The following is a 27,237-nucleotide window of genomic DNA, read 5'->3' as shown; positions in this document are numbered from 1 at the left end:
TAGCAAATAAGGAAAAGTTTAATATGACTGTAATTTCCCAGAAATGATCCCCATCAGTGTAAAATAAACAAATAAAGTCATTTCACATGGGGTCCCTGGGGCAAGATGATGTGAAATGGGGGGTCTGTGGTCTAACATGTGCCTGTGGGTGGGTTTATGACATGAAAAACTTTGAGAAACTGTTTTAAGCAGAATCACATATTTCTTATCAAATCATATCTTACAATAAATATAAGGAACCTTCCGATGGACCCAGATCAGGTGGGGGCCCTGGTCTCATGTAAATCTATCGGGGAGGTCCACACAAAAAGTGTGGGGCCCCTGGCCCTGGGCTACACTAACTGTACCTTTAAAGACTCTTGTCCCAATTAAAGCCAAGCTCCGCCTCTGGAGCACACATCCCATGAGTCATAAAGTTTGATGTCCTGCCCAAAGTTTAGACCCGAGTAAAGCAAAACTTTTTCGAGAAAGTGAGTTGTGGCGATTTGCGCTGTGTACTATGACTCGTCCTCTGAAGAACAGCCACTAACAGCCTCCACCAGGCGTGAAAGCAGCAAAACTGGGACTTTTCCAGGCAAGTTTTTTCTCCCTCTCTCCTTTTGTGGCTGCGTCTGCGATTTTTTTTTTTTTTTTTTTTTTTGGAAAGTTGGGGCCAGACTACAACATAGGTTACAGTGTGGAGTAGATATGCGCTTTGTTACATTCATAAGTATGTCATCAGGAGACAACAGGAAAGTGTTTCGATTTACTGCCGATTTCGACAGCTAACACACTTTGGAAGAAGAAGAAGGAGCAGCAGAAGGAAAAAAAAAAAAACAGTCTATCCAACTCTAGAATGACTCGGGACAACTATTGCTGATCGCCGTCGACATTTCCAGTTCTCCTGCTGCGTACAAGTTTGGGAATTGGTTGAAACTTTTTTTGTTTGCTTGTTTTACGTACCATTACATTCTAGGACAAACTAAGTTCGCAGACTCTTTTGGGATAATGGATCCGAGCCAGCATAATCCTCCTGCCGGACACCAAATCGTCCACGTACGGGGCGACTCTGAAACCGACCTGGAGGCGCTTTTCAACGCCGTGATGAACCCGAAAAACACCATCGTACCCCCCTCCGTACCCATGAGGATGAGGAAGCTGCCAGACTCCTTCTTCAAGCCTCCTGAACCAAAGTCCCATTCCAGACAAGTAAGACCGCCCTGTCTCTCTCTCCCCCATCCCCAAAATCCTCATCATATTGCCACTGGCCTTACAGTGTCTCACTGATAATGGTAATACTAAGTTTATAATAACCTCTCCATACTTCATGGTAGTTGTTACCCTTTATGTGTCGCTGTAATTTTCTCCAAGGGACTTTGTTGATATTTGTAGAGTCACCTCCTGAGATTTGTTATGGGATCACTGTGTTTTCGTAAGGGCCATTTGCAGTTACAAAACTTGTTTTCATTTCATCTCCACGCGCAAAACTGTTTACTGCAACGTGTTTGATTACAGCGCCCGAACAAGTAGAAAAAGAAAAGTGGTCCTCCATCGCAAATCACTGCAAAAACATCTGTCGGTCCTACCGGCTAAAAGACAGACTGACCAGTTTTCATGTGTAAGGCCTCGGCCATATGCATAGTTATCACACAGGGCTTTGCAAGACAAGTGAATGCTTTCATTCTGCAAGTGACAACTGATTTGCCATTAAAGCTGCTTTAGGGTGATCAGACACCCACCTCATAACCTTTTATAACGAATAGTCTTGCACGGGTGGTTTGTGAAGGATTTTCATTATGGCTTATAGTCAAAGGAAAGATTTGCAGGTCGGCCACCATGAGGAAATAAGCATGTATTGATTCTGTGGAAGCCTCTTAGATTTTATCAAGGAGCCTTTACACTCTAGAAATTATAGGATAGCAGAGTATGGCCTATTTACACCCCCCTTCCCCCTCCAAACTGTTGCTCTCTGGAGTTTGGTCGGCAGTGCGCATGCGCCGCCGCGCAGCCAGCGACACAGACGTGTGGAGTCTGCGCTTTCTGCAGTCCCACACAGGCCCAGGACCCCTTCGCCTACACACACTAATCAAAGTTACACACTTCCCCTTAACAGAGCTTCCAAAAATAAACTCAGCGATAAAAGATGCATATATGTATATATATGTATATATAATTTGAAGAACCCCTCTAAGAGTGTATCCTATAATTTACTATGTCCTGTTATTTCCAGTTATCCTAAAGGCACCTATAGTGTGTGTGCACTGTGATGCCCAGTAATGAGTTTGCAGTGATCTTATTATACGTAATAGTATTATATTGCCTGTTGCTACTGGGGCTCAAACTCTTGCTCTCATCAAATCTTATAAGCATTTATTTTAGGTTAACCAAAGTTGTTGTTGTTGTTGTTGTTGTTGTTTCAGAGAAACTCTAACAAACTTAAGTTTTAGCCATGCTTATTTCTTGTAATCATATAGGATGAAAAAAGATTAACTTATATGGTTCCTAAGGGAGATTTGGGTGATATTTTCATCTGCTCACAGCCTCGTGCTGTTGGGAATCTCATCCATGGTGTCTCCTGTCTCTCCTCCAACACAGGCCAGCACTGACGCCGGGACCGCTGGGGCACTCACCCCCCACCATGTCCGTGCACACTCGTCCCCCGCCTCCCTCCAGTTGGGAGCTGTTTCCCCGGCCTCCATGTCTGGCATGACCCCAGCAGGTGCCTCCCCTCAACACCTCCGTCAGTCTTCTTATGAGATTCCTGACGACGTGCCCCTGCCCCCGGGGTGGGAGATGGCCAAGACCGCCTCCGGCCAGAGATACTTCCTCAAGTAAGTGTGCTGGCAGTGATGTCAACACTGTTTCTTGCCTCATACAGGGCTCCCACGGGTGTTGAGAAGCCTTGAGGTAAAATAAAGTAGGGCCTTGAAAGTACTTCATTTTTTAAAAATCAAAATATAGCACACAGATTCATCAATATGCCTCAGGCCTCGGGACTGATCTTCATCCTTGGATTAACTTTTCACATCCTGGGGGAAACCCTGGGAAGGATATTTGTGTTGACGTAGCAGCAGTTTTAAAATGAATGATTTCATTATGCTGTCTTGACCCAACAAAGTCATGATTAAAAATTCAGGCATGTATGATGCCTAATTTTTGACCAGTGTCACGTCAGACCCCAAGAAAGTGGGTTTTTGCTATACGCACATCGTCATGGGTGCTGGGCTAATGAAAAGTAACAATGGAAAAGACGTAGAGGCCGCACACCAGTACTCCGTATTAGACCTTTATTATTAAAGTTTTAATAATAAAGGTTTTAATAATAAAGGTCTAATACGGAGTACTGGTGTGCGGACCCTACGTCAGACCCCAAAACATGACAATTTTGATTTTCACTGAACAAGTGAACCTTTATGTTATTAAAAAGTATTTAGATTCTGTTATCTGTGGGAGCCGTGTTTATACGTCTGTTCTTGTAATTATCACTGTAGATGTTGCCGGGTCAAGGAGTTTCATTGTGATGTTTGTGCTTGGTGACAGGGATGTAGTCAAGGACACCTTAGACAAGTCCAAGTCAAATCCAAGACTAGATCCAGTTGAGTTCAGGCCATCATCGGGCCTAAATGGAGTGGATAGTAAATCAAACCCCAGAATAGATCAAAGCAAGACCAATTCAACACCAAAATCAAAACAGACAATAAGCAGTGAACAGTTTCCATTTTTACATTTTCCAAATGTGACAATAATACTTCAAGAGTTTCATAAGGATCAGCAGAGCTGTATGTAGCTCTGCTTGCAGGAACTCAGAGCCGTACCTTTCATTTTTCAAATGATCAATTCATAGGAACTGACTAATCAGTGCATATAAGTTTAAGAACTAGTTTATTCACTATTTGAAATCCCCTAAATCACTCGTTTGCATTGCTGGAGAAAAGCAAACCAAACTTGTTTATTTTTTTAGATAGGCAGGAAAAAGCCTAATCAACATCCAGTAAGAGCTGAGACCAAAACAAGCCCGAGTCAAAACAGACATGAGATTGAGACATGACCAAGATGTCACAGAAGTGGTCTCGAGACTGAGCTCAGGCCCCACAGCCCTGCTTAGTGTACTTTATGCTGACAATAATTTGCAGATCTGCTACAGTGCACAATAGTGGCCAGTGTGCTCAAAAGGAGGCAATTGCAATACTTAAATTGTAGGTTATTAAATTTGGTGGCCTCTGCAAACAAGAGGACTCCTCTGAGGGACTGCTGCTGTATTTGGTGTGCCTTTTCTTGGGCTCAGGTTTCAGTAGAAACAATGGACCACTGTAGCTGCCCCAGACAGCAGAGGACAGGCCGCTCTGCAAAACCCATCTCCTAAGGAGTGGATCTCTTCCATATCAGTGATCCAAAGTAAACTTTGGAGATAGTAATATTGTAGTTCTCCCAGAAGCCAGCAGGCTTGACACAGACTTCTATCAGTGTGTCTATTGGTGTGTGTGAGGTTTTTTTTTTTGTATTTCATTTCTTTCTTATTCATCAGTGACTCATGCAGTGCTTCCATTTGCTGTAGTTTAGTGATGAGAAGGGCAGTTGCTTTTGTGGTGCATTGAATTATTCATTCAAGTGACATGCTGGAGTCAACAATTTATGTCAGGCTAATCCACTGATTATGAAATGTTCTGCCGTTTATGAAATGTTCAGACGTTTGTGTTCGGAGAAGAGCATGACATTGAAAACCTCCCTCCCTGCTCTTGTTGAATATGAAATGTTGTCATTTTTCTGGAGGACGGCTCTCTGGCCAATAGGGTCTGAACAAACACGATAGCCCTCAAATTTACTGGGATAAAAAGAGAGCTTTCAGTACCAGATGTTTGAAGGTCTCACATCTGGAGAACATCTGCCCCATTTTGGGGAGGTTCTTCTGAAATTGTACAAAGGATTGAGGGGGAGGTAGGAGGAGAGAGAAACAGCTCACAGACTCACTGCAATTGTTTGGAAACTGACTGATCTCATGCCCTGCCAGACAATGAAGTAACTTCATAAACTATCTTGTTTAAGGGACTATGCAGTTTGAAATGGGAAGACAGCATTTTGTTTACAGATGTTAAGGATTATTTTTTTTTAAATCAAAATATATAATATATAATTTCTGTTTTTGTTACAAAGTAATTCAGTAATCATTGTGAGCTCGTGCTACTGGATTCATAATGGGAAAGAAACAGTACTGTAATTATACAATCACTACATAACAGGAATAGTTGTATCCAGTTGATTTATCCCAGTAACTCTTTGCCTACATCCGAGAGTTCTTGCTCAGGTGACGAAACTTCAGGCAAACATCCTCCATCCATCGCACATCAAAGTGCAGATACTTGATCTGAAATTAAAGGTGGCCTCGGCAGAGCTTCTGGAAAAGACACTCCCCTATTTATAAACAGGGGCTGTCTGACATAGAAGTGTTGTGGAGAGAGGGAAGAAGAGCCAGAGAGCGAGCGAGTGTGTGTTGGAGGGGAGGGGGGCGGGGGGCGGGGGTGTCAGTCACTAGCCGACAGAGCAGAAACAGGACTCACATTTCACTCAGGTGACCGCCATTTGTCCTTTCATACACATATTAACCCTCGGCCGGAGTGAAAGTTCTGCAGGGAATTAGTTGGCCGTGCGTTATGACTCACTCACCGGGATCTGGTGCTCGTACGGTAGAAAATGAATCGGCTCGGTGATTCACTGCAGAGCTGTGGTCGCCGCTGCCCCGCTCCCTTTAAAGCGAGGGTCCGCTCTGCCATGAATGGAGCCGTGGCGCTGTGATGGTGCCTCTTTTGTGTCAATGGAGTTAAATGGCAGCCATGTGGAGATGACTGGAAGAGGGGCCAAGAGAAACTCCGGCCCTCCCTTTGTCCCAGCAGTGAAACAGTGATCTTTATTCAGACCACAGGCCTGTTGAGACTCATGTGAGCCATCCAAAAATAGACAAATGGCTGAGATGAAGTTTAAAGGGCAATAGCTTTCTTTACGGTTTTACTATGTTCCTTGCAATGTTCAGCTTTTATCAGCCTTGGAGGTTGGTGTGAATTCTAATCAGTGCTGATAAATGATTTATCAAGCACCAGTGTAGTAGTGAGGAGTGATCATGGTATCGGCCTGGCTCATTTGAAGGAAATGTTTTTTTTTTTCTCACTGATCTTTAGAGTTAAGACGGGGGTGAGGCAGGAGCAATCTCCTGCCTTGAGCTCTCGTTTTGTTTCACGGTTTTGTTTCATAAAAAAACAAAAACCTTAAGCTGGGAGAAGACTGGGAGAATGTCAACAAAGTCTATTGACCTTTCCTCCTCTATCTTGCAGCAGTTTGCTGTGGCCTTTGATTTATGACAGCAGGGGCAGGGAGGTGGGGTCACCTTGCTTGGTGCTGAGATGGGGGGGCAGGGCTAGTCTCCAGGGCTGGGTCATAAACTAATGAAGGTTTCTAATTTGGACACACCAGTGAACTAGGAGGGGTAATCACTGTTTCCGGGGGCTTATTAAATGCAGCTTTGAATGGGTTTTTAGTCCGTGGGAAGCCATCTCTAAGCAGAGGAAAGCTTTGGGGGGAGTAGCCTTTATCTGCCCTCAGGGCCAGGTAGAGTTAGTTCATGATGGACACTTCTCTGCTTTCCCAGTTGGTTTTACACTTTTTGTTCTAATGATGAGACTGTTTTGCAATAGCTGGACTGGCTTCAGCCTCACCAACTTGTTTTTCACCTGTTTTATGGAACAGTGGTTGTAAATTCTCCTAAGTGGCGGGCAGAGGGCAATGTTATTGATTTGCCTCTTATGGCATTGTTATTCATGGAGACCAAATTTGTTGATGATTTCATCCTTTCCTTTCATGTCACTGGCCGTGTTTCATGGCGTTTCTCCTCAGCGTTTTAACTCTGTGCAATTACACAGTAAAGTTGCGTGCCCTCAGGTAACCATGAACACTAAACAGACCGATCTTTCCTGTTCTAATAGGAGGTCTCTTTGCCCTCTGCTTGCTGCAACAGATGTTCAGGAAGCCACATATAGTATGCACCGACTCTAGACTAGTTATCAAAGTGTTTGCTTATCTGTGTTTGGATATCTGTGTGGTGCTGTTTTGGCCTCGGAGATCAAGTTGGAGATTTCCAGCACAGGATTGCACTGCTTCAGATTGTTTCTTAGGTGGTACAATTTTTGTTTTAAGATTCATTTTATTGAACATTTACTTTGTATAGTTTCTTCTCAGCCCGTTAAAATCACTTTTTTGAGTCCACATGTGTTAAAATAGATTTTTTTTTTTGCCCAAGAATTTTAATGTAGTTAACTTGATCCAGTTGATTAAAATTAAGTGGTCGGCCACCTGGCGTGCTTTGCCATTTGCAGCACTTTTGTGTGACCTGTCCTTATGCCACAGCAGTGTTGCTCTATTCAAACTGGAGTTCAGTTGTATAGCTAACATGGATCTAATATTCAGTGAATGCTGCCATCATGTCATTGCTATTGCTGTAAGTATAAGGTAGTCAAACTGTGCAGAAACACGTACGTGATAAATATCCTGACCTATTTTCAATCAAGGCTGCTCACAAATGGTGCCGGAGGGACTGTGGGCTTCAAGCCTGCCTGAAGCCTTCATTTGGAGCGACTCTGTGTTTGTCAAACTTTTGGTTTATTGACCACACACAGACAAGCCCCTTCCTGTGCAACTGGGGCTTGTCAGCTCAGTACACAAATGGGACTGTGAGAAAGTCAGGCTAGTGTTTACCAAAGTCTTGATGTAACACCTCTGCTCCAGACATCAATGCCTCCACTGTCACCGAGGGCATCTCCACAGAGATGTAGTATCTGTCTTCATTCAGAAAGTGGACCTTCTCGGCTGGGCTTTAGAGTTCCCAAAACTCCTCAGACCCACAGCACCTTGTGGTAACTGAATAGCACTTGGATAACAGAGTACAGAAACATTTGATCCTACATGACTCATTCATCAGTTGGAGCTGGAGTAAGGCTAGATGATCGGGACAAAATCAAACATCGCAATATCTTTGACCGAACACCTCTATCACTATATTGACGATTATACACACGCAATGTTTGATAAGCAGTCATTATTAATGTGAATATGATGACCAAACAAGAACGGTAAAAAAAGACAGTGTAACAAGTTCAGACAATTGCAATATTTTACTGTAATTCAGCCTTTAAAAGCAGAAAAACACAACACTTATGCCATATCACAACACATTAACACATTAAAATATCCAATATATATTTATATTGATGATATTACAAGTGGGTCATCTTGATTATGTGACTAAATTTGCAGTGATAAGACTCTATAGGTCTGTAAACTCAAGCCACATTTATTTCCATTTTCATTTCATCCGACATTGCGCTCTCAGAAATTAAATTTCAGGACGTAATCCCTGAATTAGTCTTGGAAAATAAATGGTGGTAAATGTGAACCACCTGAGCCACACAGGCAGCAGTGGTGCTTTGTGAATTAGTTGCTTCGTTAGTAAGTCTGGTGATATGAGCCTCCTTGAAAGGGAAACCTAAACCCACAATAGGGTCACGGAGGTTGGCCCAATAATCTCTCTTGATGATGTCCTGCTGATAGAGAGGCAGCCAGGCATCCCCAGTCAACCAGAGTGGAGGTGGTCATCCTCGTCCCAGCAGCCTGATTAGATCTGGCCTCCCTCAGAGAAGCTCCTCCGCCGTCAGACTCAACCACCTTCCAGCCATACACTCCCTGGGCGGAGCCCCTGCGGCCTGAAGATCCCATTTTTAACATTTGACAACTCAGCTGTGGGGTGTGTTTCATCACGGGCTGCACTCTGTCCCTATTTTACACCAGTAAAACATGGTTGTTGACATCTGGCTTTGAAGACAGACAGTTTTGGAGGAGATGCACGGTCCATCTGGATCCAAATCTCGTTTTGAGCCGCTACTTTGGCAGGTAGCAGATCTGAGTACGAGCCATTTTAAACCACAGAGCTGACTTCTCTTTGGCTATAACGCTCTCCTCCGAGCCAGATGTGAATGCCGCAGTTTTTCACGGGTGTAAATAGGGCCTCTGTGCGGCAGGAAGTTCGTCATTGTGCTGTATCAGATGAGCTCTCTGGAACAACAAGTGAAGCATTCAGATTTCTCCACTTGGATCTCATTACAGTCGTCGAAGCGCTTTGAAGATCAGAGTTCTTGATTTTATTATCATTTAGGTGAGATATGCATCTTAGCTGCCGAAGGAAGTTGAGTCGCATCTCGGTTTACGCGCAATAAATAAAGCAGAGGCAACTGAGATCATCGCCATTGTTTGCGCCCCTGCTCAGAAAAGTTTCATGCCAAATCTTTTAAGTGAAGTCAGGGTTTTAGCCTTTATGTGAAGAGTCCACACACACACCCACGCCCATCAGTATGAGACATTATAAATAACGCAAGCACAATAAACACCACCTTGATAATTGGGTCATCAGTCAAGGAGATGTCAAGTGCCTGGGTGGATCGAGGGCTCTCCTAACCCACAGGCAGCCATGATGACGGCTTGAGTGGAAATGAGCAAGCCAAGCCCTTTGCTCCAGGCACCGAAATCCAGCTTGGTCATGGGTCAGTGTCCTGAGGTTTGCTCCAGAACCCTGTGCTGTGCTCAGCGGTTTTCTGTGTGGAGCTCATGACGGGGTGTTTAATTTTGTGTCCGGTGATTGACAGATTGATTGAGTGTCGAGACGCACACTCAGGCCATGTTCACAGTAAGCCGAGGCAAATTTGAGACCGCAGTTCTGGTGTCCCGTCTGCACTGAACTAGCGTTTCCGTAATATTTTCCAAAAGTCGTCCCATAACACTTAAAATCTCCTATCAAGCATGTGCAGGCCTCTGCAGCTTCAGCTATACACAACTCACACGTCTGCTTTGAACATGACCCACATGATGATATATGGCTCGAGATCACATGACAGTCCTGTGTCGGTGTTTTGCACGAGCTCTTTTTCCTCGTTTACACAACAACGCCACACTGGCATTTTCAGATTCACACACCTTGGAGAGAAATTTTGAAATTTCTCTCCCTTTTCCTGCACAAATCACTTTCCACCATAAGTGCAATATCACTAACATGCGTGTTTAGCACTCATAAGCTAATTTCAGCACTGTCTGTGTATCAAGTCTTATATACACTGTTTATATTATATATATATACCGTTTATATTTATATAGGCGGTTTATATATATATATTTTATACTTATTGTTTATATATATATTTATTATATATATACTACTTAAATTTATATAGGCTGATTATATTTATATTTATTATATATATATGCTGTTTATATTTATATAGGCTGATTATATTTATTTATATATACTGTTTATAGTTATACATACTGTTTATATTCACACATATTTTATATTTATTTATACTGTTTATACATATATATCTTATATTTTATATTTACACTTCTTTTTTTTTTTACCTTGCTTTATTTATTTATTTAGGCTTATACTGGGACCTGAGTGCTAATTTCGTACCACTAACATGTAAATGTGAGCTGGTATGACAATAAAGTTCCTTGAATCCTTGAATCCTTGAAAACCTGCATTTTTGGAGGTGGAAAAAGTGGACTAAAGACCTAAATGGTCTCAGAGATGTGTTTTCAGATTTTCCTGGCTTAGTGTGACCGTAGCCACTTTGCTCCATATCCACTGCTCTGCCCCGGGGTGGGGTGGTGCCAGGTGGGGGGCAAGGGTGGAGCGGTGGCCCTGCTGAGCTCACCTGCGACGGACGAGTAAAGACAACAACAGTCAGCTGTGGCCGTGCAGGTTGCAGATCATCATCAGCTCCTCAGAGCGACTGGTGGCCTGCAGGCACCCCTGCAGTTGCCATGACGGCGCTTTTTGTTTTCCCTCCAGGTAGTCTGCTGGTCTCGCCTGCCAGATAGAGTGCGACTCAGCCCGAGTGAATGGATTATCTTTTAGTTTTAAGACCTGGTGATGAATTACTGGCTTGTGGTAATTGATTTACCAGTTCTTTCAGTTCCCATGAACACTCTCTCAAAATCCAGTCTTTGAATACAGCGTGGTGCTCACATGGATATATATATATATAAAGAAAGTGCAGGTCTTACCACAATCTTTTTACCTCAATCTTTCCAGTGAACCTGCTGCAAAATAAAGCATTGTTCATTTCTGTTTCAACTGATCTGATTTGCAAAAGTTATTGTGTGCAGTGAGTGTTCAATATTTGTGCTTTCATGTGTGCTAAAAGGAGCGCACTGTTGCTGTCCTCCCCTAAAGCATGAAATGAGTATTTATGACCAGCGCTCTGCTGCGCTTTGAGGTTGTGTGTTTCCAGCCCTGCGCTCCAATAGTAGCATTTCCGTTCTGCACTGGTGTACCAGGATGTGCAGGCCTCTCATTTACGATAAGCCCTCCCTTCCCTTATCCCTGCACTCCTCTCCCAGCCCTCCTGTCCCCTCCCCTGTTCTCCCTGTTCTCCCCTCCTCTCTATAATAAATGTCATAGTTTCCAGAGTGGGAAGGAGGCAATGGAGGGGGCTGGGCAGTCAGAGTGTAACAGGACCACAGCAACTCATGCAGCCAATGGAGTTCTGAGGGATTGCTTCCGCAGCTTTTTTTTTTTTTTTTCTCTTTCACTCTTTTTTTTCTTTTTCTTTTTTTTTTTTTGCAGTCGTCTCTCCCCGCCCCCTGTGACCCTTCCTTCTCAAGGGGCCCCTCCAGTCTGAGCAGCTCAGGCTATTTTGCTTGGTTTGTGGTGTTTGTGTGTGTGTGTGAAGGCTGGGGGAGGGTTTGGTGGGGGATTTGGCAGCTCCTTTGATCAGTAAAGCATAAACAAGAGGGGGCTTCAAAATGGGTTGCTTTGTGTGGGGGGGAGGAGTGCTGAGTCAGGCCCTCTCTCTCGCTCTCTGGCCTGGGATAGAGAGCAGACAGGCAGGCTGGGATTACCGCAGAGGCCAAGAGAAACTCTCTGAATCTCTCACTTCACTCCAGCTGTTCCAAAATCTGGGTTAATGGCACTTTGGGATCAAATTAACACCAAATTATAGAGAATCGCCGCGGCAGGAATTGTCCAAAACAAGTTTATTATAGGCTACAAGGGGTAGAACGCTGAGAGGTAATATTTTATTCAGAGCCGATACAGTTTCTGTCTCTGCTTTGTCTATTTTTGTCATGTGCACTGACATAATCCAACTGCTGCCGTGATGTAAATGTACGAGCTGCGATGTTGCATAAACAAGCTGCTTGAGTACGATACCCATTTGCATGAAGGGAGAAAAGAGGGGGGGGCGTGGGTCTTTTTAAATGGGGTAGTTTTAAAAAAAAAAAAAAAAAAAAAAAAAAAAGTACAAGTGAATAGTGGGGTTTTAGGTCGTAGCTCAGTCTGTGCCTTTGTCAAGCAGGTGAAAGCTTTGTAAATGTGGCGCCAGATTGTTAAAGCCCCTGACACTCCACAGTGTCCAAACTGCTTCCAGGAAAAAGGACCCCCTGCGTTGAGCCCTGGGACTGACCCTCCCTCAATAGAGAGGGTCCTGCTCGGGAGAGGAGGGCTTCCTGTATTAGCTTTCCATCTTAATCAAGCAACAAGTACCAACAAAGCACTAATTATCAATGCCTACAGAGAATGCAACACAATGTGTCCCCCCGCCCCACCCCACCCCACCCCACCCCACCACCTCCTCCTCCTCCTCCTCCTCCCTCCTTGCCCAACGGCAAAGACAAAGCCATAAAATAGATGGAGCAACAGTGTTTTGACATTACAATAGTTGTTTTGCCACCCATCGTCGCCTTTGAGGAGCGAGTGTGATCAGCTGGAGTTTACGCATGCGAACATATGATGGGGTTGATTTATTTTACAGTTTGGGTTTGTATTAATTATTTGGATTTTTTTTTATTATTTTTTTAATCAAAGGAGGATGAAAGTTTTCAATTCTGATTCAAGAAAAAATATTTCGGTAAAAAAAAAAAATCCCTTTTTTTTTTTCTTGAGTTAAAAGAAAAAGTACTTTTTTGGATTCATGTATAAAAATTGAGAGGTATGCACGTATTTATGTGATTGTATGTGCTGTTTTGTTGTAGTTATGCGTCGTTGGTTATTTTATTTATTTTGATATTTATTTGACAGGGGCGATACATACAACATTGCCACAAAAAAGGGAAAATGTGATGTATATAAGACGTCTAGCTTCAGCTAATTTGCAGTCTTGGTCCCTGGTCAGGCTTTTAGAATACAATGAGATATACTGAATACAGAAAAATAAATAAATAAATGAATAAATAAATGATACAAATGCAGTGAATAATACAATAGATAACTAAACACAGTTGCATGTATGGTTATGTTTTGTTCTATGTTGCTGGATATGTGTGGTTTTATTGTAAGTTTATATGTTGTCTTTGTTGACGTTTTATGTTGTTAAATATATGTTGTTTTGTGTTCTATAATAAAAAGTTAAAAAAAAAAAAAATCCCACTTTAGGCAAAGCAAGAATTGATTCCTTCTGTGAATCTTGACTGAATTTTGCGTAAGCCTCCAACATGACAGACGATATCCGAATGAACTGAAGTGAGTTTGGTTTCCTGTGGTAGTCATCGTTTACAGAAAGCAGGGGTTAGACTCTGTGTTTTCATTAAAGGCTTTGTTGAAACTGCTCTGAGTCATCAGTTCCTGCATGTGACTTGCAGTTTCACATTGATATGGCTCTTCGTTTGAATTAACCACAGATTCCTGGCAGGAGCATATGCACTGGACTTTTCTTTTTTTTTTTTTTTTTTTTTTTTTTTCCCTTACTGACTGTCTTGTCTCCTTTCAGCCACCTTGATCAGTCCACCACTTGGCAGGACCCTCGCAAGGCCCTGCTCCAGATGAACCAGGCCGCCCCTGCCAGTCCTGTGCCAGTCCAGCAACAGAACCTTATGAGCCCAGCCAGCGGTGCGTACACCTTCGCTTTGTCACATTTTCTTCAACACAACCATGAAGTCGAGTGACACAAATCACGTATTAATTTTCAACAACTGGTAATCTTAGATAGATAGAGAGAGATAGATAGATACTTTATTCATCCCGAAGGAAATTCGCAGTTTTTCAGCAGTATCCACAGATTACAAGATTCAATAAATAAAAAATAAAGAATAAGATCTAAGTACAACACTAGAGAGATCTAGTGTGCAAAAAACAATGTGCAAAAAAAAACGTGTGCATAGGTGTATAAAATGTGCATAGATGTAGGTCAATGTGCAAATTTAGAAGAAATATACAGTATACACAGATGATAAATAGCAGTAAGCAATATAAACACTATAAACAAGGAATATAAAAAAATAGAAATATGAACAATTTAAACAGAAGTATGAACAATTTAAACAGCAGAGGAAATGAACCTAAACCTGAGGAACAACACGCTCTGACCGAGGTTACTGATTTTAGTATTTCATTTTAATTCAGTCTAGGTACTATCAAATCAGTCAAAGCTCTTGCTCTTTTCATTTTAGTCGTAATTCAGTCATTCTATTCATAGGCCTAACACTTTATCACTTTCTTGTATTTTGCACGTGATGCGCACAGATTTGTGAATAGGCGAGCATGTATTTGGCGCTGGCGTGTGAGGAAATGTCTTTTGCACTGTAGCGTGAAAAAAGATGGTCACAGGGAAAACAAATTTGGCCAATGACAGGGTTGCCGTTTATGTTACATAACTTTTTATTCGTCGTGCATGAAGACGATTCAGCTGAGATACCAGAGAAAAACAAGCTTGTTTTGTTTCACTGCGTCGTCGTCAGCCTTTACTACAAGGAGTTTAGTTTTAGTGAAGTGTTTTTGTCAGCCTGCAGTATCAGTATTTGCTTGGAAAAAAAGGGGGGTTGACAAATGTTTTAATCACAGTTTTCATTAACTGATTCCTTGATTTTTTTTTTTTTTTTTTTTTTGTGATGTACTAATCTGCATTGTTGTTGTTTTTTGGAGCTTTTTCTGACTTTGATACACCACGGTGAAGTCAGGCGTGGTCTCGTCTAGTTCCTACATGTCACAGAGACTCGGAGTACCTCACCTCTGTCCATGCAGCTGGAATTTGCCCTAGGTGGGGTTACTCTGAGGTAGAACGTGACGGGTCCTGTCCGACATGTTTGGGAGCTCCCTGACAGGCAGCTGAGTTTACCCTCCGAGTGTTTCTGTATTCTTAGGAAATCACTGTTCTGCCTGCCATACGTTCACTCAGCAGCACGTTAAGCTCTTTAATTCTAGATTATTTGCGGACAGATTAGCTCGGATCTGCGCACGGTAAAAGATGACAAAAGATTCCCATGACTTTAGATTGCAAGTTGAGACAGTTTTCATTTCGGGCGCTTCACAGCAGCGCGGCACGTATGTGACGTTGCAGTGCACACTGCACCTCACAGCTATGCCGTGTCCAAAGTTTGGTTACAGCTACGCAATGTTCATGTATTTTGCTGTTCAGTTTCAGTCCATTTACTGAAGCTGCAGTCCAGAAACACTGCAAAAACGCAAAATCTGATGGTGACGTGATCACCTCAGAAGTAACTTGTTTTTACACAATTTTCACTTGTTTCTTGAAAATTCACTTGAAACAAGTGAAAATTTGCTTGTTTCTTTGGCAAAATTTGCCAGTGGAAAAAGTGAAAATTTACTTGAAATAAGTGAAAATTAGCTGGAAACAAGAAAATTTTGCCAATGAAACAAGCAAATTTTCACTTGAAACAAGAGACAATTGTCTATAAACAATTTACTTCTGAGGTGATCATGTCTTATTTTAAGTGTAATGAGATATTTTGACTAGGAATAAGCCATTTTTGACTTGAAATAAGACAAATAATCTTGGTAAGATTTTGAGTTTTTGCAGTGAAAAGAAGAAGAAGACAAAACATGCTCCTCCTGACCAGTTGGTGTACTATAAAGATCTCTCCAGCCTAATTTCTGCCCGTCCTCCTTCAGGTCCTCTCCCTGATGGCTGGGAACAAGCAATTACATCAGAGGGTGAAATTTACTACATCAACCACAAGAACAAGACCACCTCCTGGCTGGACCCACGACTTGACCCGCGCTACGGTGAGCTCAACGGTTTTTTCAATTAATGATCCTTGTACACTGCAAAAACTCAAAATCTTACCAAGATTATTTGTCTTATTTCAAGTCAAAATGTCTTATTACACTTACAATAAAACATGATCACCCAAGAAATAACTTGTTTTTAGACAATTTTCACTTGTTTCAAGTGAATTTTCACTTTTTCCACTGGCAGATTTTGCCAATGAAACAAGCAAATTTTCTTGAAATTCACTTGAAACAAGTGAAAATTGTCTAAAAACAAGTTATTTCTTGGGTGATCATGTCTTATTTTAAGTGTAATGAGATATTTTGACTAGAAATAAGACATTTTGACTTGAAATAAGACAAATACTCTTGGTAAGATTTTGAGTTTTTGCAGCGTAATAAATAAAAGTGGCGTGTAGATTCTATTTATTATGTTAGTTGTCTGTATTTTTATGTAGATATTGTGAAAATAAGAACGTCTAAGTGTGTCATTGTAAAGAGGTACACTTTGTTCTTATTGTGAGAGCAGTTCACTTTTCCCAATACAAAGCATTTGCTAATTCACAAAAGATGTATCACTGCTATTGTAATAGTGCAGTGCATTTAGTATGATTCATAGTTCACTTCACCCCATTGCATTGTTTTTCAGTGACAAGTCAGACTGTTACTTCTGAAAAACACATTTCACCATGCCCCCGCCCCTGTGTTAATAGGTGCCTGGGAAGACAAAAAAAACAGCACCTAACCTTTTGTTAGCCATTTTAGTGTTTCAGCAACAGCTGAGTTGGCCATTAATCCCTCAGGCCGGGCTAAAGTTTCACAGTTAGCTTGCAGTGTGTTGTGGCTGGGGTCAGTGAACTAGTGACAGACCCAGGTACATGTGGTGAGAGTTTTCTCTGTCCATGGGAATGAGCTAATCCTCCTGTGTGCCAGGAAGGCTTACAGAGATGAAGGTTCCTGCTTATGTCACTCTGACTCATTTACGCTTGAGGAGCCATCCCTTCATTACAGCACCGATCCGCAGGGAGGCTCACCCCGGTTCACAAAGGCAACATGTGTGAACAAGCGCACGGCCTGTTATCTTGTTTAATTTTAGCATTATTGTTATGGAGCCCGGGCACTTAAGAGAGCCGTTTTTGGTGCAAGTAAGTGCGTGCCCCTCTCCGAGGCCGGGCGGGAAAGTGCAAAACACGGAGCGGTAAGAGGAGCAGGGCAGCTGGGAAGAGAAGGCGTCTCTGATGGCCTGAGCTCTTTGAAGATTTATAAGTCTTGAACACACAAGCCTGGTGGGCCCCTGAAAGAGAGCGAGAGTGAGAGGGAGAGAGAGAGAGAGAGAGAGAGAGCACGTTAACTCATTATGTGCCATTAATGTTTGTCATTTTGTCCCGGATTAGGTCAGATCTTTGTGGCACTTCATGAATCCTGAAAATTTATATCCGTTTTATGTTTTGCTCAGGTGCTGTTGTTTGTACTTTCCAAGTTCTGTGCATTTTTAACCGCCTGATATTTGATATGTACGGCTTTGTGCTCGAAGGTAAACATTTTATTAACTGTGGCTGCTTCTACATCAGATTTTTTTTTTTTTATTATTATTATTTTTGTGCATGGGAATGGAGTCTTCTGCCTCACAAACCTCTTTACTGCTGCTATGTAGGTCTCCAATCATAAGCCAGCTGCTTTGATAATAGAGGCTAATTTGAGCTTTGAGAAGAAAAGCAGCAGAGCGCCTTTAACTGAGGGTTGTTGCCGGCTGGCTTTCCCCTGCGTGAGGCCCAGTGCAGGCACAGCCCCATTCTGCTGCAGCTCCAGACAGACTTGAATCTCTGCCAGGCCTCTTTATTCTGTGGTCCAACTCTTAATCTGTTCCAGACCTTTTCAGTCAAAGAACTCCAATGTGAGAGGGGAGGTGGGGGGGGGGCAGGGAGAGGCAAGGCGAAAGGGGAAGAAAGAGAAAGGGAGGAACAGAGGGAAAATGCCGACGGGATAAGCATACATCCCCTTTAAGATCCAAGGAGGTGGTGAGCAGCGAACAAGCCATGAGTGCACTGTGGCTAAGTTCAAAAGGGGGCTGGCCTGTGTGGATAGACCGGAGCCCTTGTGTTGTTTTTCATACGCACTCTGCAGGGACGGCGAGGAAAAACACACTAGGAGGATATTCATGCACATAAAAAAAAACAAAAAAAAACAGATTTCCTCTGGGGAGTTGATATTTTTGCATTAAAGCCATAATGCAGAGCCGTTTGTCAGAGATATCGCCGCGTCATCGGTCATGTGATGTTGTTTTCTACCTCTGCCGTCACCGAACTTCACCAGAGGAGTCGGCGCCTTGTTGGTGGGTGCCCGATGATGTCACTCTCACGAAGCGCTCATCTTTTCCAGCGGCGTGATGAGCCAGCGGAGTGGCAGCGAAACAGGGACACCTTCCAAGAGATTTTCGCAGGCCTTAGAAGAATGGCGTTTAATTTTTATGTTAGGGTTTCAGCTTAATTGGAAAGCTTTAATTTAGTCGGTAAAAGCATAATCATTACGTTGCATAGGAAAATTAAACTAATTGCTCAGTTTTATTACTTGTTGTGAATTAAACTAACGCCTAATAGGGCTGCAGAATATGAGGAAATTATGCTAATGTTGTTGAATATGGCAGTATTATTGCTAAAATAGACCCAGGCAATAAAAGGCCTTTCTTTACTGAAACAAAAAAAAAACAAAAACCGAGAAGAAAAAATATATGTCCATAGTCTGGCCAATCAGCTGGAGCCCAGGTGTTTCAGTGTCAGGTGACTGGCCAGAATCTGTTAGAGGGAGCTGGTCCTTTGCAATATGTTTATCTCAGACATTCATATTGCAGTGACAACAAATTAATGGGTGTCATATTGTTTTGTAAGTGACAGATGTTTTTTTTTTTAATCCCGTTGCCATGCAAGGCCACTGGCAGGTCACCAGTGGGAAGCTGGAGCACAACACGATAAACGGGTGTATCACGTCCAGACTATTTCTCCACTTTTCTTATCTCGAGGCCAGAAACACAACACCTTACCAAGAGGCTTTTTTTAAACTTTAAATCGACAGCAGACAAATATTTACCTTGCCTTCAAAGGTTTTGTGCTCTGGTCACATAGAGACTTCCCACAGCTGGCACGCCCTCAGCCGTACCTGGCCCAGGTGATCCTCTGGTGTAATATGCCTGCCGGTCTGATGGCCTGATAAGGGCCTTGTGTTGCTGCCTCGTTGCGCTGCAGGAGTGCGTGAAGAAGACAAAAGGCAGACGGCATTAACTTGTCCCTTATCTCCCAGGCTCACCACCTATCACCACCCGTATACACTGACTTCACCCCCCCACACACACACACAAAAACACACACAGTCCTCCCGTGGCCTGCCTTCCCCCTCTGCTCGGACTGGCCTCCTTTTATGCTATCGCTGTGGCCCTGAACTGAACCTGCCTTTCCCTCCTATCTCACCCACAGATTTAATTCCCTGCTCCTTGTTTGTGTATACTTTCTTCTAGTAACATTGGTTGCTGTTTGCTGTTTGGTCTGTGAGGGAGTCCTTGACTTTTAGCTCAGCAAAGACTCAGCTGGAAGCCTGCATGCTTGTTAAGTTAATGGCCTGTAGTCTCGCTCAGTGTATCAGTGGATCTCTCTCTTTATGCCTTCCCTTTGCTTTGAGTGTGTGCTCTTCAAAGCTCCTGTCTTAACAGATCAGCGGCCGCTGACATGGCCCATGTGCAGCACCTCCGTCCTGGGAGCGGCTAATGGTGCCCCGATGGTGGAGCGATGCGGCCACAAAAGGCCCTGTATCTGACAAAGATAAGAAGCAGAGAGAAGTAACACACTCTCCCAAGGCTTCGGTTGATGTGTGTGGGAGAGAGGAGGTGGCTCCCTGGCTGTGTGTGTGTTTGGGGAAAGGGGGGGGGGGTGGCAGTGTGGACAAGGAGGGGGGCCGGAAGGCAGGGCAAGGCGGGGCCTCCAGAGCTTCCCAGGGAGAGCCCTGAGCCGTGGCTCATTCAGCCCCTGAGATAGTATAAACAGACAGTGATTGAATGGTGATGAGAAAGGTGCCGGGGCGGGCAGGACAGCACAGAGAAAAGCAGCCCCGCATGAAAATTGTGTCCCCGTCAAGGCTTTGTTTTGGTTGGTGCCTCAAGCACATAAGTAAACAGGGCTGCTCATTGGTTCAGTTACTGTAACACCCCTCGTGGTCAGGCGCATTTGCTTCTCTTTCTCCACTACGCTGATAAAACGTGTGACCTACTTTACATGCATAGATTGCTGCAATTAGATGCTGCTCTGCTGCTTGTTACTCATGTTTATTAGACCCACCCCAGCTAGCGTAAAGAATAACAAAGATTTCTCTGGGGAACAGCTGTGCAGGTTTTCAATACACACAATTTTGTATTGATATTGTAAACATGTAATTAGCTTGTTAGCACTTAGTACAATCACCTTTGTCGGGTGAAAGTACTTTGAAACTCAAGTTAAGCGGTACAGTGTTTACGTGTTTCCATACCTATGCCCACAGGGCCTAATGAGAACTCTAATGCAATGACTTTAATGTATTCACGGAGCTAAATTAATTCTTGTCATTTGCACATATTGCGTGAATTAAACAGGGCTGGAGTGGAAACGTCAGGCCAGGGCGACGCGTTCGGTGCCGAGGGATAATCTACGATTTGTTTTGAAGGAAACAAAATGCACAATGAGGATAAGTCACGACTGATGCAATGCACAAAACTAACAAAGCCTGTCTTAGTCAGGGTTTGGGAGGGAATCGGGTCTTACAGGAACGGTGGCTGTTTCACACTTGGCACAAAAACGTCTCTTTGGGATGTCCTTGCCCTACACAACCTGCTACACTGGCTCCGCCGTACACGTTCACCTCGTAAACTGCTGGACTCGCCATTCTCGTTAGGCTGCGTTTAAACACTGGGAAACACTAGAGCAGGAAGAAGTGAAAACCCAAGCGCAGCTAAAGTCTGTTTCTGTGTCCGTTGTCAAAAACTGTCGGAGCTAAAGCTGCACTGGTCAAACTTTATATGCAAAAATACACTTGTCTTATTAGCCTACACTGCAAAAACTCCAAATCTTACCAAGATTATTTGTCTTATTTCAAGTCAAAAATGTCTTATTACTAGTCAAAATATCTCATTACACTTAAAATAAGACATGATCAGCTCAGAAGTAACTTGTTTTTAGACAACTGTCTCTTGTTTCAAGTGAAAATTTGCTTGTTTCATTGGCAAAATTTGTTTCTTGTTTCTAGCTAATTTTCACTTATTTCAAGTGAATTTTCACTTTTTCCTCTGGCAAATTTTGCCAATGAAACAAGCAAATTTTCACTCGTTTTTCACAGTGAAAATTGTCTAAAAACAATTTACTTCTGAGGTGATCATGTCTTATTTTAAGTGTAATGAGATATTTTGACTGGAAATAAGACATTTTTGGCTTGAAATAAGACAAATACTCTTGGTAAGATTTTGCGTTTTTGCAGTGTAAGTTACAAGATGGAGCTACAATAGAGAAAAACATCCCATCCCCCCACATGCACACTGTGTAGTTTGCCCTGATGATATTGGGTGTTGGGTTGGAAAAGTTTTCCATCCCCCAAACTGAAACTAAAGAGCAAAATGCACCATGTAAACAGCAGCAGCATACATTCTGCTCTGCAAGATCAGGATGCATCCATGTTAAATCTTTTGCCCCTTTGGTACCATTTGATATAAAAGAGCCTCCCAGGCCAGTCAGGTTGGTAAACATGAGCGTGCCGTCGAACTTAGCAGCATCACATGATTTCTGTGTGTTGAAGTTCAAAGCTGTGACTTGCAGCTGCCATTGTTGCAAACGCAAAAGTCGCCTTGTGTGGTTTTGAACGTGCATCTGTGTGAGTACTGACAGTCTGATGTGAACTCTTCTGCAGCCCTGAACCAGCAGAGGATCTCCCAGAGTGCCCCAGTGAAGCAGGGGGGGCAGCTGCCTCCCAGCCCCCACAGTGGAGTCATGGGGGGCAACAACCAGATGAGACTACAGCAGATGGAGAAGGAACGGCTGAGACTGAAGCAACAGGAGCTGCTTCGCCAGAGGCCCCAGGTCAGCAGTCAGACCATTTGGCAATCCTGAAAGCCAAAACGTCTTACACTGCAAAAACTCCAAATCTTACCAAGATTATTTGTCTTATTTCAAGTCAAAAATGTCTTATTACCAGTCAAAATTTTGCCAATGAAACAAGCTAATTTTCACCTTTTTCAAGCAAATTTTCACTTGAAACAAGAGACAGTTGTCTAAAAACAAGTTACTTCTGAGGTGATCATGTCTTATTTTAAGTGTAATGAGATATTTTGACTAGGAATAAGACATTTTTGACTTGAAATAAGACAAATAATCTTGTTAAGATTTGGAGTTTTTGCAGTGTACGGGGCTAGTTCACTGGACGGTGCATGTCGCCAAAACACTCAGCTCTTAACTGCTTACTCATGTGAAGCCGATCTGGACGAGGGTGTCAGCAAAATAAACCGTAAAACCTTATGTAAACATGAAGTAAATGTAGAATAGGCACCCTTAATTTGAGTCATTATTTATAGGGATATAGCGCAGAACGTTAGGGCTCCTTTGATCGGGCTTTTATTGTTGCGCTACCCTGCAATGAGGCCGGCTGACTCATCTGTGGTCACTTTATCACTTCCTGACGATGATGTGTCACAGGGCCGCCCACACAGGGTGGTGCGTTCCAGTACAGTAGTTTACTCAAGGCTGTTTCACGACAGTAGAAACAGCGCTTTATGATTATGAATGGGAGTTCCGGTGACTTTGTTTACCATGCCACTCACAGCGGCTGTTAAAAGTTCACGGTGTGGGAAGTGACCTGAATGTGTACATGCGCCGCGCTGCAACGAGGGAAACAACCGCTGTCCACGCCGCATTTAAAGTCCATGGAGTGCACATAACATACATTGATCCCATATTGTGTTCAGCGCAAATATGTAAACCAAACCTCAGACATTCAAATTGACTGGCTAACTGAAGAGCATAATGAAAAAAAAAAAAAATGAACAAAAATGTAATGTAACAGCAGACCAGACTGTGTGCAAGTGCTGTTTTGAGATATTTGCACTTGACTTTAGTATTTTCGGTTTGTGAATCCTTATACTTTTACTACATTTCAGAGGTAAATCTTGTACTTTTTACTGCACTGTATTTATTTGGTGGTTGTAGTTACTAGTTTCTTTTAAGAATCAGCTTTTACATACAAGAAATCAAATCTGTGTTAACATTGACAGCATATGGAACAGTTAGACGTACGACTTTGCTTTGCTTCTACACTTTTACTTTATTACAAGTACAAAGTCCTGCATTGATCATTTTACCACAGTGTTTTTCCATTATGGTACTGATGCTTTTATCTAAGTGCAGGAGTTTTTCTGCCCTTGGAAACGAGTCAACTCGAGCTTCGGAGTATCATTTGAACACATTTCAGTGAACCAAACACTTTACTGAGGCAGACATCTTCCAATTACAAGCTGCTCAGATTAATGACACCATAGGGGTACACTGCAAAAACTCAAAATCTTACCAACATTATTCGTCTTATTTCAAGTCAAAAATGTCTTGTTACTAGTCAAAATATCTCATTACACTTAAAATAAGACATGATCACCTCAGAAGTAACTTGTTTTTAGACAATTGTCTCTTGTTTCAAGTGAAATTTGCTTGTTTCATTGGCAAAATTTGTTTCTTGTTTCTAGCTAATTTTCACTTATTTCAAGTGAATTTTCACTTTTTCCACTGGCAAATTTTGCCAATGAAACAAGCAAATTTTCTGTAAATTGTCTAAAAACAAGTTATTTTTGAGGTGATCATGTCTTATTTTAAGTGTAATGATATATTTTGACTAGAAATAAGACATTTTTGACTTGAAATAAGACAAATAATCTTGGTAAGATTTTGCGTTTTTGCAGTGTATCTCCAATGTACAAATGAGCATTGTGAAATTGCACCGGCTGTTGCGCTCGCAGTGGAAGTAAAATTCTGCGGCAATACCTGCCACATCCAAACGCGCTCCACATGGCACAAGTGTCATGAAGAATGGGCACAGATGTATGCAGCTTGTCTGGTGGCAGGCCAGTGCTGACGCAGATCAGTCATGTACAAAAAGAGAGAGAGCCGCAAAACCATAAAGGTTGTTTACAGTACACCGCCCTCATATTCCCTCTTAATCAAGACCAGATTGTTTATGTGTGTGTGTGTGTGTGTGTGTGTGTGTGTGGGATGCAGGGATAGGCCTTGTTGCTCAAGAAGGAAAACACCTTCAGGTACCGCAGCCGGGACATCTGAAGTATAAACACAATAAAGAATCAAAACAGTTCTTAATACATTCAACGCTAATGAGGACCGACAATTTTATTTAAGAGAGAACATTGTGTCCATTTCCACTAAACCGCAACCAATAAAGGCTTCTACTAACCACGAGGGTGTCTCGCTGTAGTTTTAAATTCTTGCTAAAAATGTCACATCCCGCTGGCTGCCTCCCTGATGTTGTGCTTGGCCCTTGTAAAAGTATAGTGCGATTTCAACACCGTGACACCAGGCGATTTATTGGACCTGCTCTTGAAGGACTTAAAGGGAAGGAGGAAGAAAAAAAATAAATGTCATTTTAGCCATGACTTCAACCCTCTAAAGCTTTATCTGATACTGCATGTATGGAAAACAAATCTGTGCCACTGTAGTCTGCCTGTTACATAACTCTAACGCTGAAACTGTATGAGGGGAGACGGAGAGAGGACCAGGCTGGCAGACGACGCGTAATCCCTCAATTTAACATTATGTACAGTGACAGGGCGCTGCACACACACACACACACACACACACACACACACACACACACACACAGAGAGAGCAGCAAGGTGGTTTGACATTCAGCCGTGACATGTGTATATAAATAACGTATGAGGTGAGTCGTGGGATTCATGGATTTTGTGTTTTGTCGTCTACAGGAGCTGGCTCTGAGAAATCAACTCCCTGCCAGTATGGAACAGGACGGCAGCACCCAGAATCCCGTGTCCTCCCCTATGGCCCAGGACGCTCGCACCATGACAGCCAACAGCTCCGACCCATTCCTCAACAGGTTGGTTTTACACAGAAAAGTGTCTCTAAACAGCAAATGGAAGCAACTTTCCCTTTCCCCGAGCACAATAGCATAGCTGAGGTGCTGGTCCGCCGCGCTGATTGACGTCAGCGAGCTTGGCCGGAGCTCCTGCTCTGGTTCAGCTTGTCAGACATAACGTATCCCGTTAGAGGGAGTCGGTGCGCTCGGCTGTTTGAGTTTTGAGCTCTGGTGCGAGCTCCCTGAGTTACACAAGTGGCAAAAACAGAAGGCCAGTCTCTGGGCTTAACCCTCTTCACATGGTAATGACTCACTCAGACTGGTGAGCACTGTGCTAGGGTTTATTGCACAATGTTGACCTCTGGTGTACAACTCTTGTAATACACGGGGAATCATTTGAAGAAAAGTGCATGAAGTTCTGGTGGATAATTCATAGAAACCATAGAAAATGGAAGAGTAATGTGGAAATTACGCAGTGTGCAGCTTGCACAAGAGACAAAATCTGACTCTTAAAAAAGACTGTGATTGAGATAATAATAATAATAAAAAAAAAAAGAAAAACAGGATGGGAGATTTTTTTTACTGTGTGAAAGCCACACCACTGAATTCTGGGAAATGGTTCCCCAGCAGTCCAAGCCCTACTTCCACAGCGAGCGGACCAAGTGAGGATAGAGCTGAATAGCAAGCAGGCCATGAGAACATGTGGTCCAGTCAGTAGACAGGCCAACCTAATCTCCCCTCCTCCCCCTGCTCCCTCCACTGCCCTGCTCTCACAATGGCCTCATTCATCCTGCCTCTGCCATACTCTGCCTACATATTTTTCCTCTGCTAATTAGTATAGGCTTGTCAAATCTCTCTCTCTCTCCCTCTTTGTCTCCCTGTTCCCCCTTTCATCATTGCTCTTTTCCTATATTCTACTATAAAGTGGGGAGGGGGGAGGTTTTAAAAAAAAAAAAAAAAAAAAGCAAAAAAAAAAAAAAAAAAGCAAAGCTCAGTTTCAAGAGCGTCATTGTGGATTAGCCATCGTAGCCATTCAAACAGAGATGTAACAGTAAGCAATTGTGTTAACGTGGATATATGCAAACTCTCCCAGAGGGAATTAAGGCCATCGGAAGCAAGCCTACTTTTCAGCCCTTTGTGCTTTTAATAACACAATGTGTTTACTTTGTTGGCTCGTCTAATTAGATTCGCGTATCTCGGTCTCCAAGCAGAGTTAAGTGGAGTCATCCGAAGCTCCGCTGAAACAAATTACATCAAAGTGTCGTGAAAATGATGCCATATGGTGGTTGCTGGGCAGAGTTTGAGTGTTTTTTTATTTATTTTTTATTGTTTTTTGTGTGTGATTTCAGCGGGACGTACCACTCCAGGGATGAGAGCACAGACAGCGGCTTGAGTATGAGCAGCTACAGTGTCCCTCGCACCCCAGATGACTTTCTCAACAGTGTGGACGAGATGGACACAGGTGAGTCCAAAACACAGCGGCGCGGTGCTTCTTTTTTTTGTTTTTTTGTTGTTTTTTTTTTTGGCTCTTCAGTCATGGTTGCTTTTGCTGTTCCTGGTAAACTACCCAGTTCCTCTTCTCTTTAGTCCAAACAATTTGCTGTCACTACTCCTGCTGGAATCCTAAAACGTTTCACTTTCTGCAAGTTGCAGAATTTTTAAAATCTTTCTAAAGACCTTCTTACGGTGGCCGAGAACCGCCATCGCTGCAAATAAAAAAAAAAAAAAAACGATGCAAACAACAAAAAACGCTGCAAATAAAAAAGAAAAACGCTGCGTTGCAAATAAAAAAGCAACGATCGCTGCAAATAAAAAAAAAAAAAAACGCTGTTGTTGTTTGCATCGTTTTTTTTATTTGCAGCGATGGCGGTTCTCGGCCACCGTACCTTCTGAACATGCTCTGCTTAGAACTCTTCAGATGTGAAAACTCTAAAGCTTTCATGAAATGGATATAGGCTGAATCACTGTTGTGTCACATGTAAGTGATAGTCTTCAAGACTCTGGGAAAACAAATACTCTGTAGTTTCTATTTGCTCCACAGCAGCTAGACCTGGATGTAACATTTCAGCTAGCCTCTTACACGTTATTGTGTACCTTGGCGTTTTCTCCGGGTTTTCTTTTCTTTA

General features: G+C 42.8%; 1 protein-coding gene across 1 annotated transcript in view; it reads left to right on the top strand.

Annotated features, from left to right (window-relative positions):
* The first annotated feature begins 437 nt into the window (after positions 1–437).
* Positions 438–27,237, top strand: part of yap1 (Yes1 associated transcriptional regulator) — a 30,142-nt gene continuing 3,342 nt past the window's right edge. The window contains exons 1-8 of the mRNA XM_030067195.1: positions 438–574; positions 956–1,188; positions 2,575–2,810; positions 13,779–13,897; positions 15,917–16,030; positions 21,932–22,101; positions 25,002–25,132; positions 26,461–26,573. Coding sequence (XP_029923055.1) covers positions 988–1,188; positions 2,575–2,810; positions 13,779–13,897; positions 15,917–16,030; positions 21,932–22,101; positions 25,002–25,132; positions 26,461–26,573 — 1,084 coding nt within the window. The 5' untranslated portion in view covers positions 438–574; positions 956–987. The remainder of the gene's footprint in view (positions 575–955; positions 1,189–2,574; positions 2,811–13,778; positions 13,898–15,916; positions 16,031–21,931; positions 22,102–25,001; positions 25,133–26,460; positions 26,574–27,237) is intronic.

This window comes from Myripristis murdjan, chromosome 13 (genome assembly GCF_902150065.1).
Source record: "Myripristis murdjan chromosome 13, fMyrMur1.1, whole genome shotgun sequence".
NCBI classification, from domain to species: domain Eukaryota; kingdom Metazoa; phylum Chordata; class Actinopteri; order Holocentriformes; family Holocentridae; genus Myripristis; species Myripristis murdjan.
The sequence above is the reverse complement of the archived record's forward strand: the minus strand, read 5'-3'. Positions and strand labels throughout refer to the sequence as shown.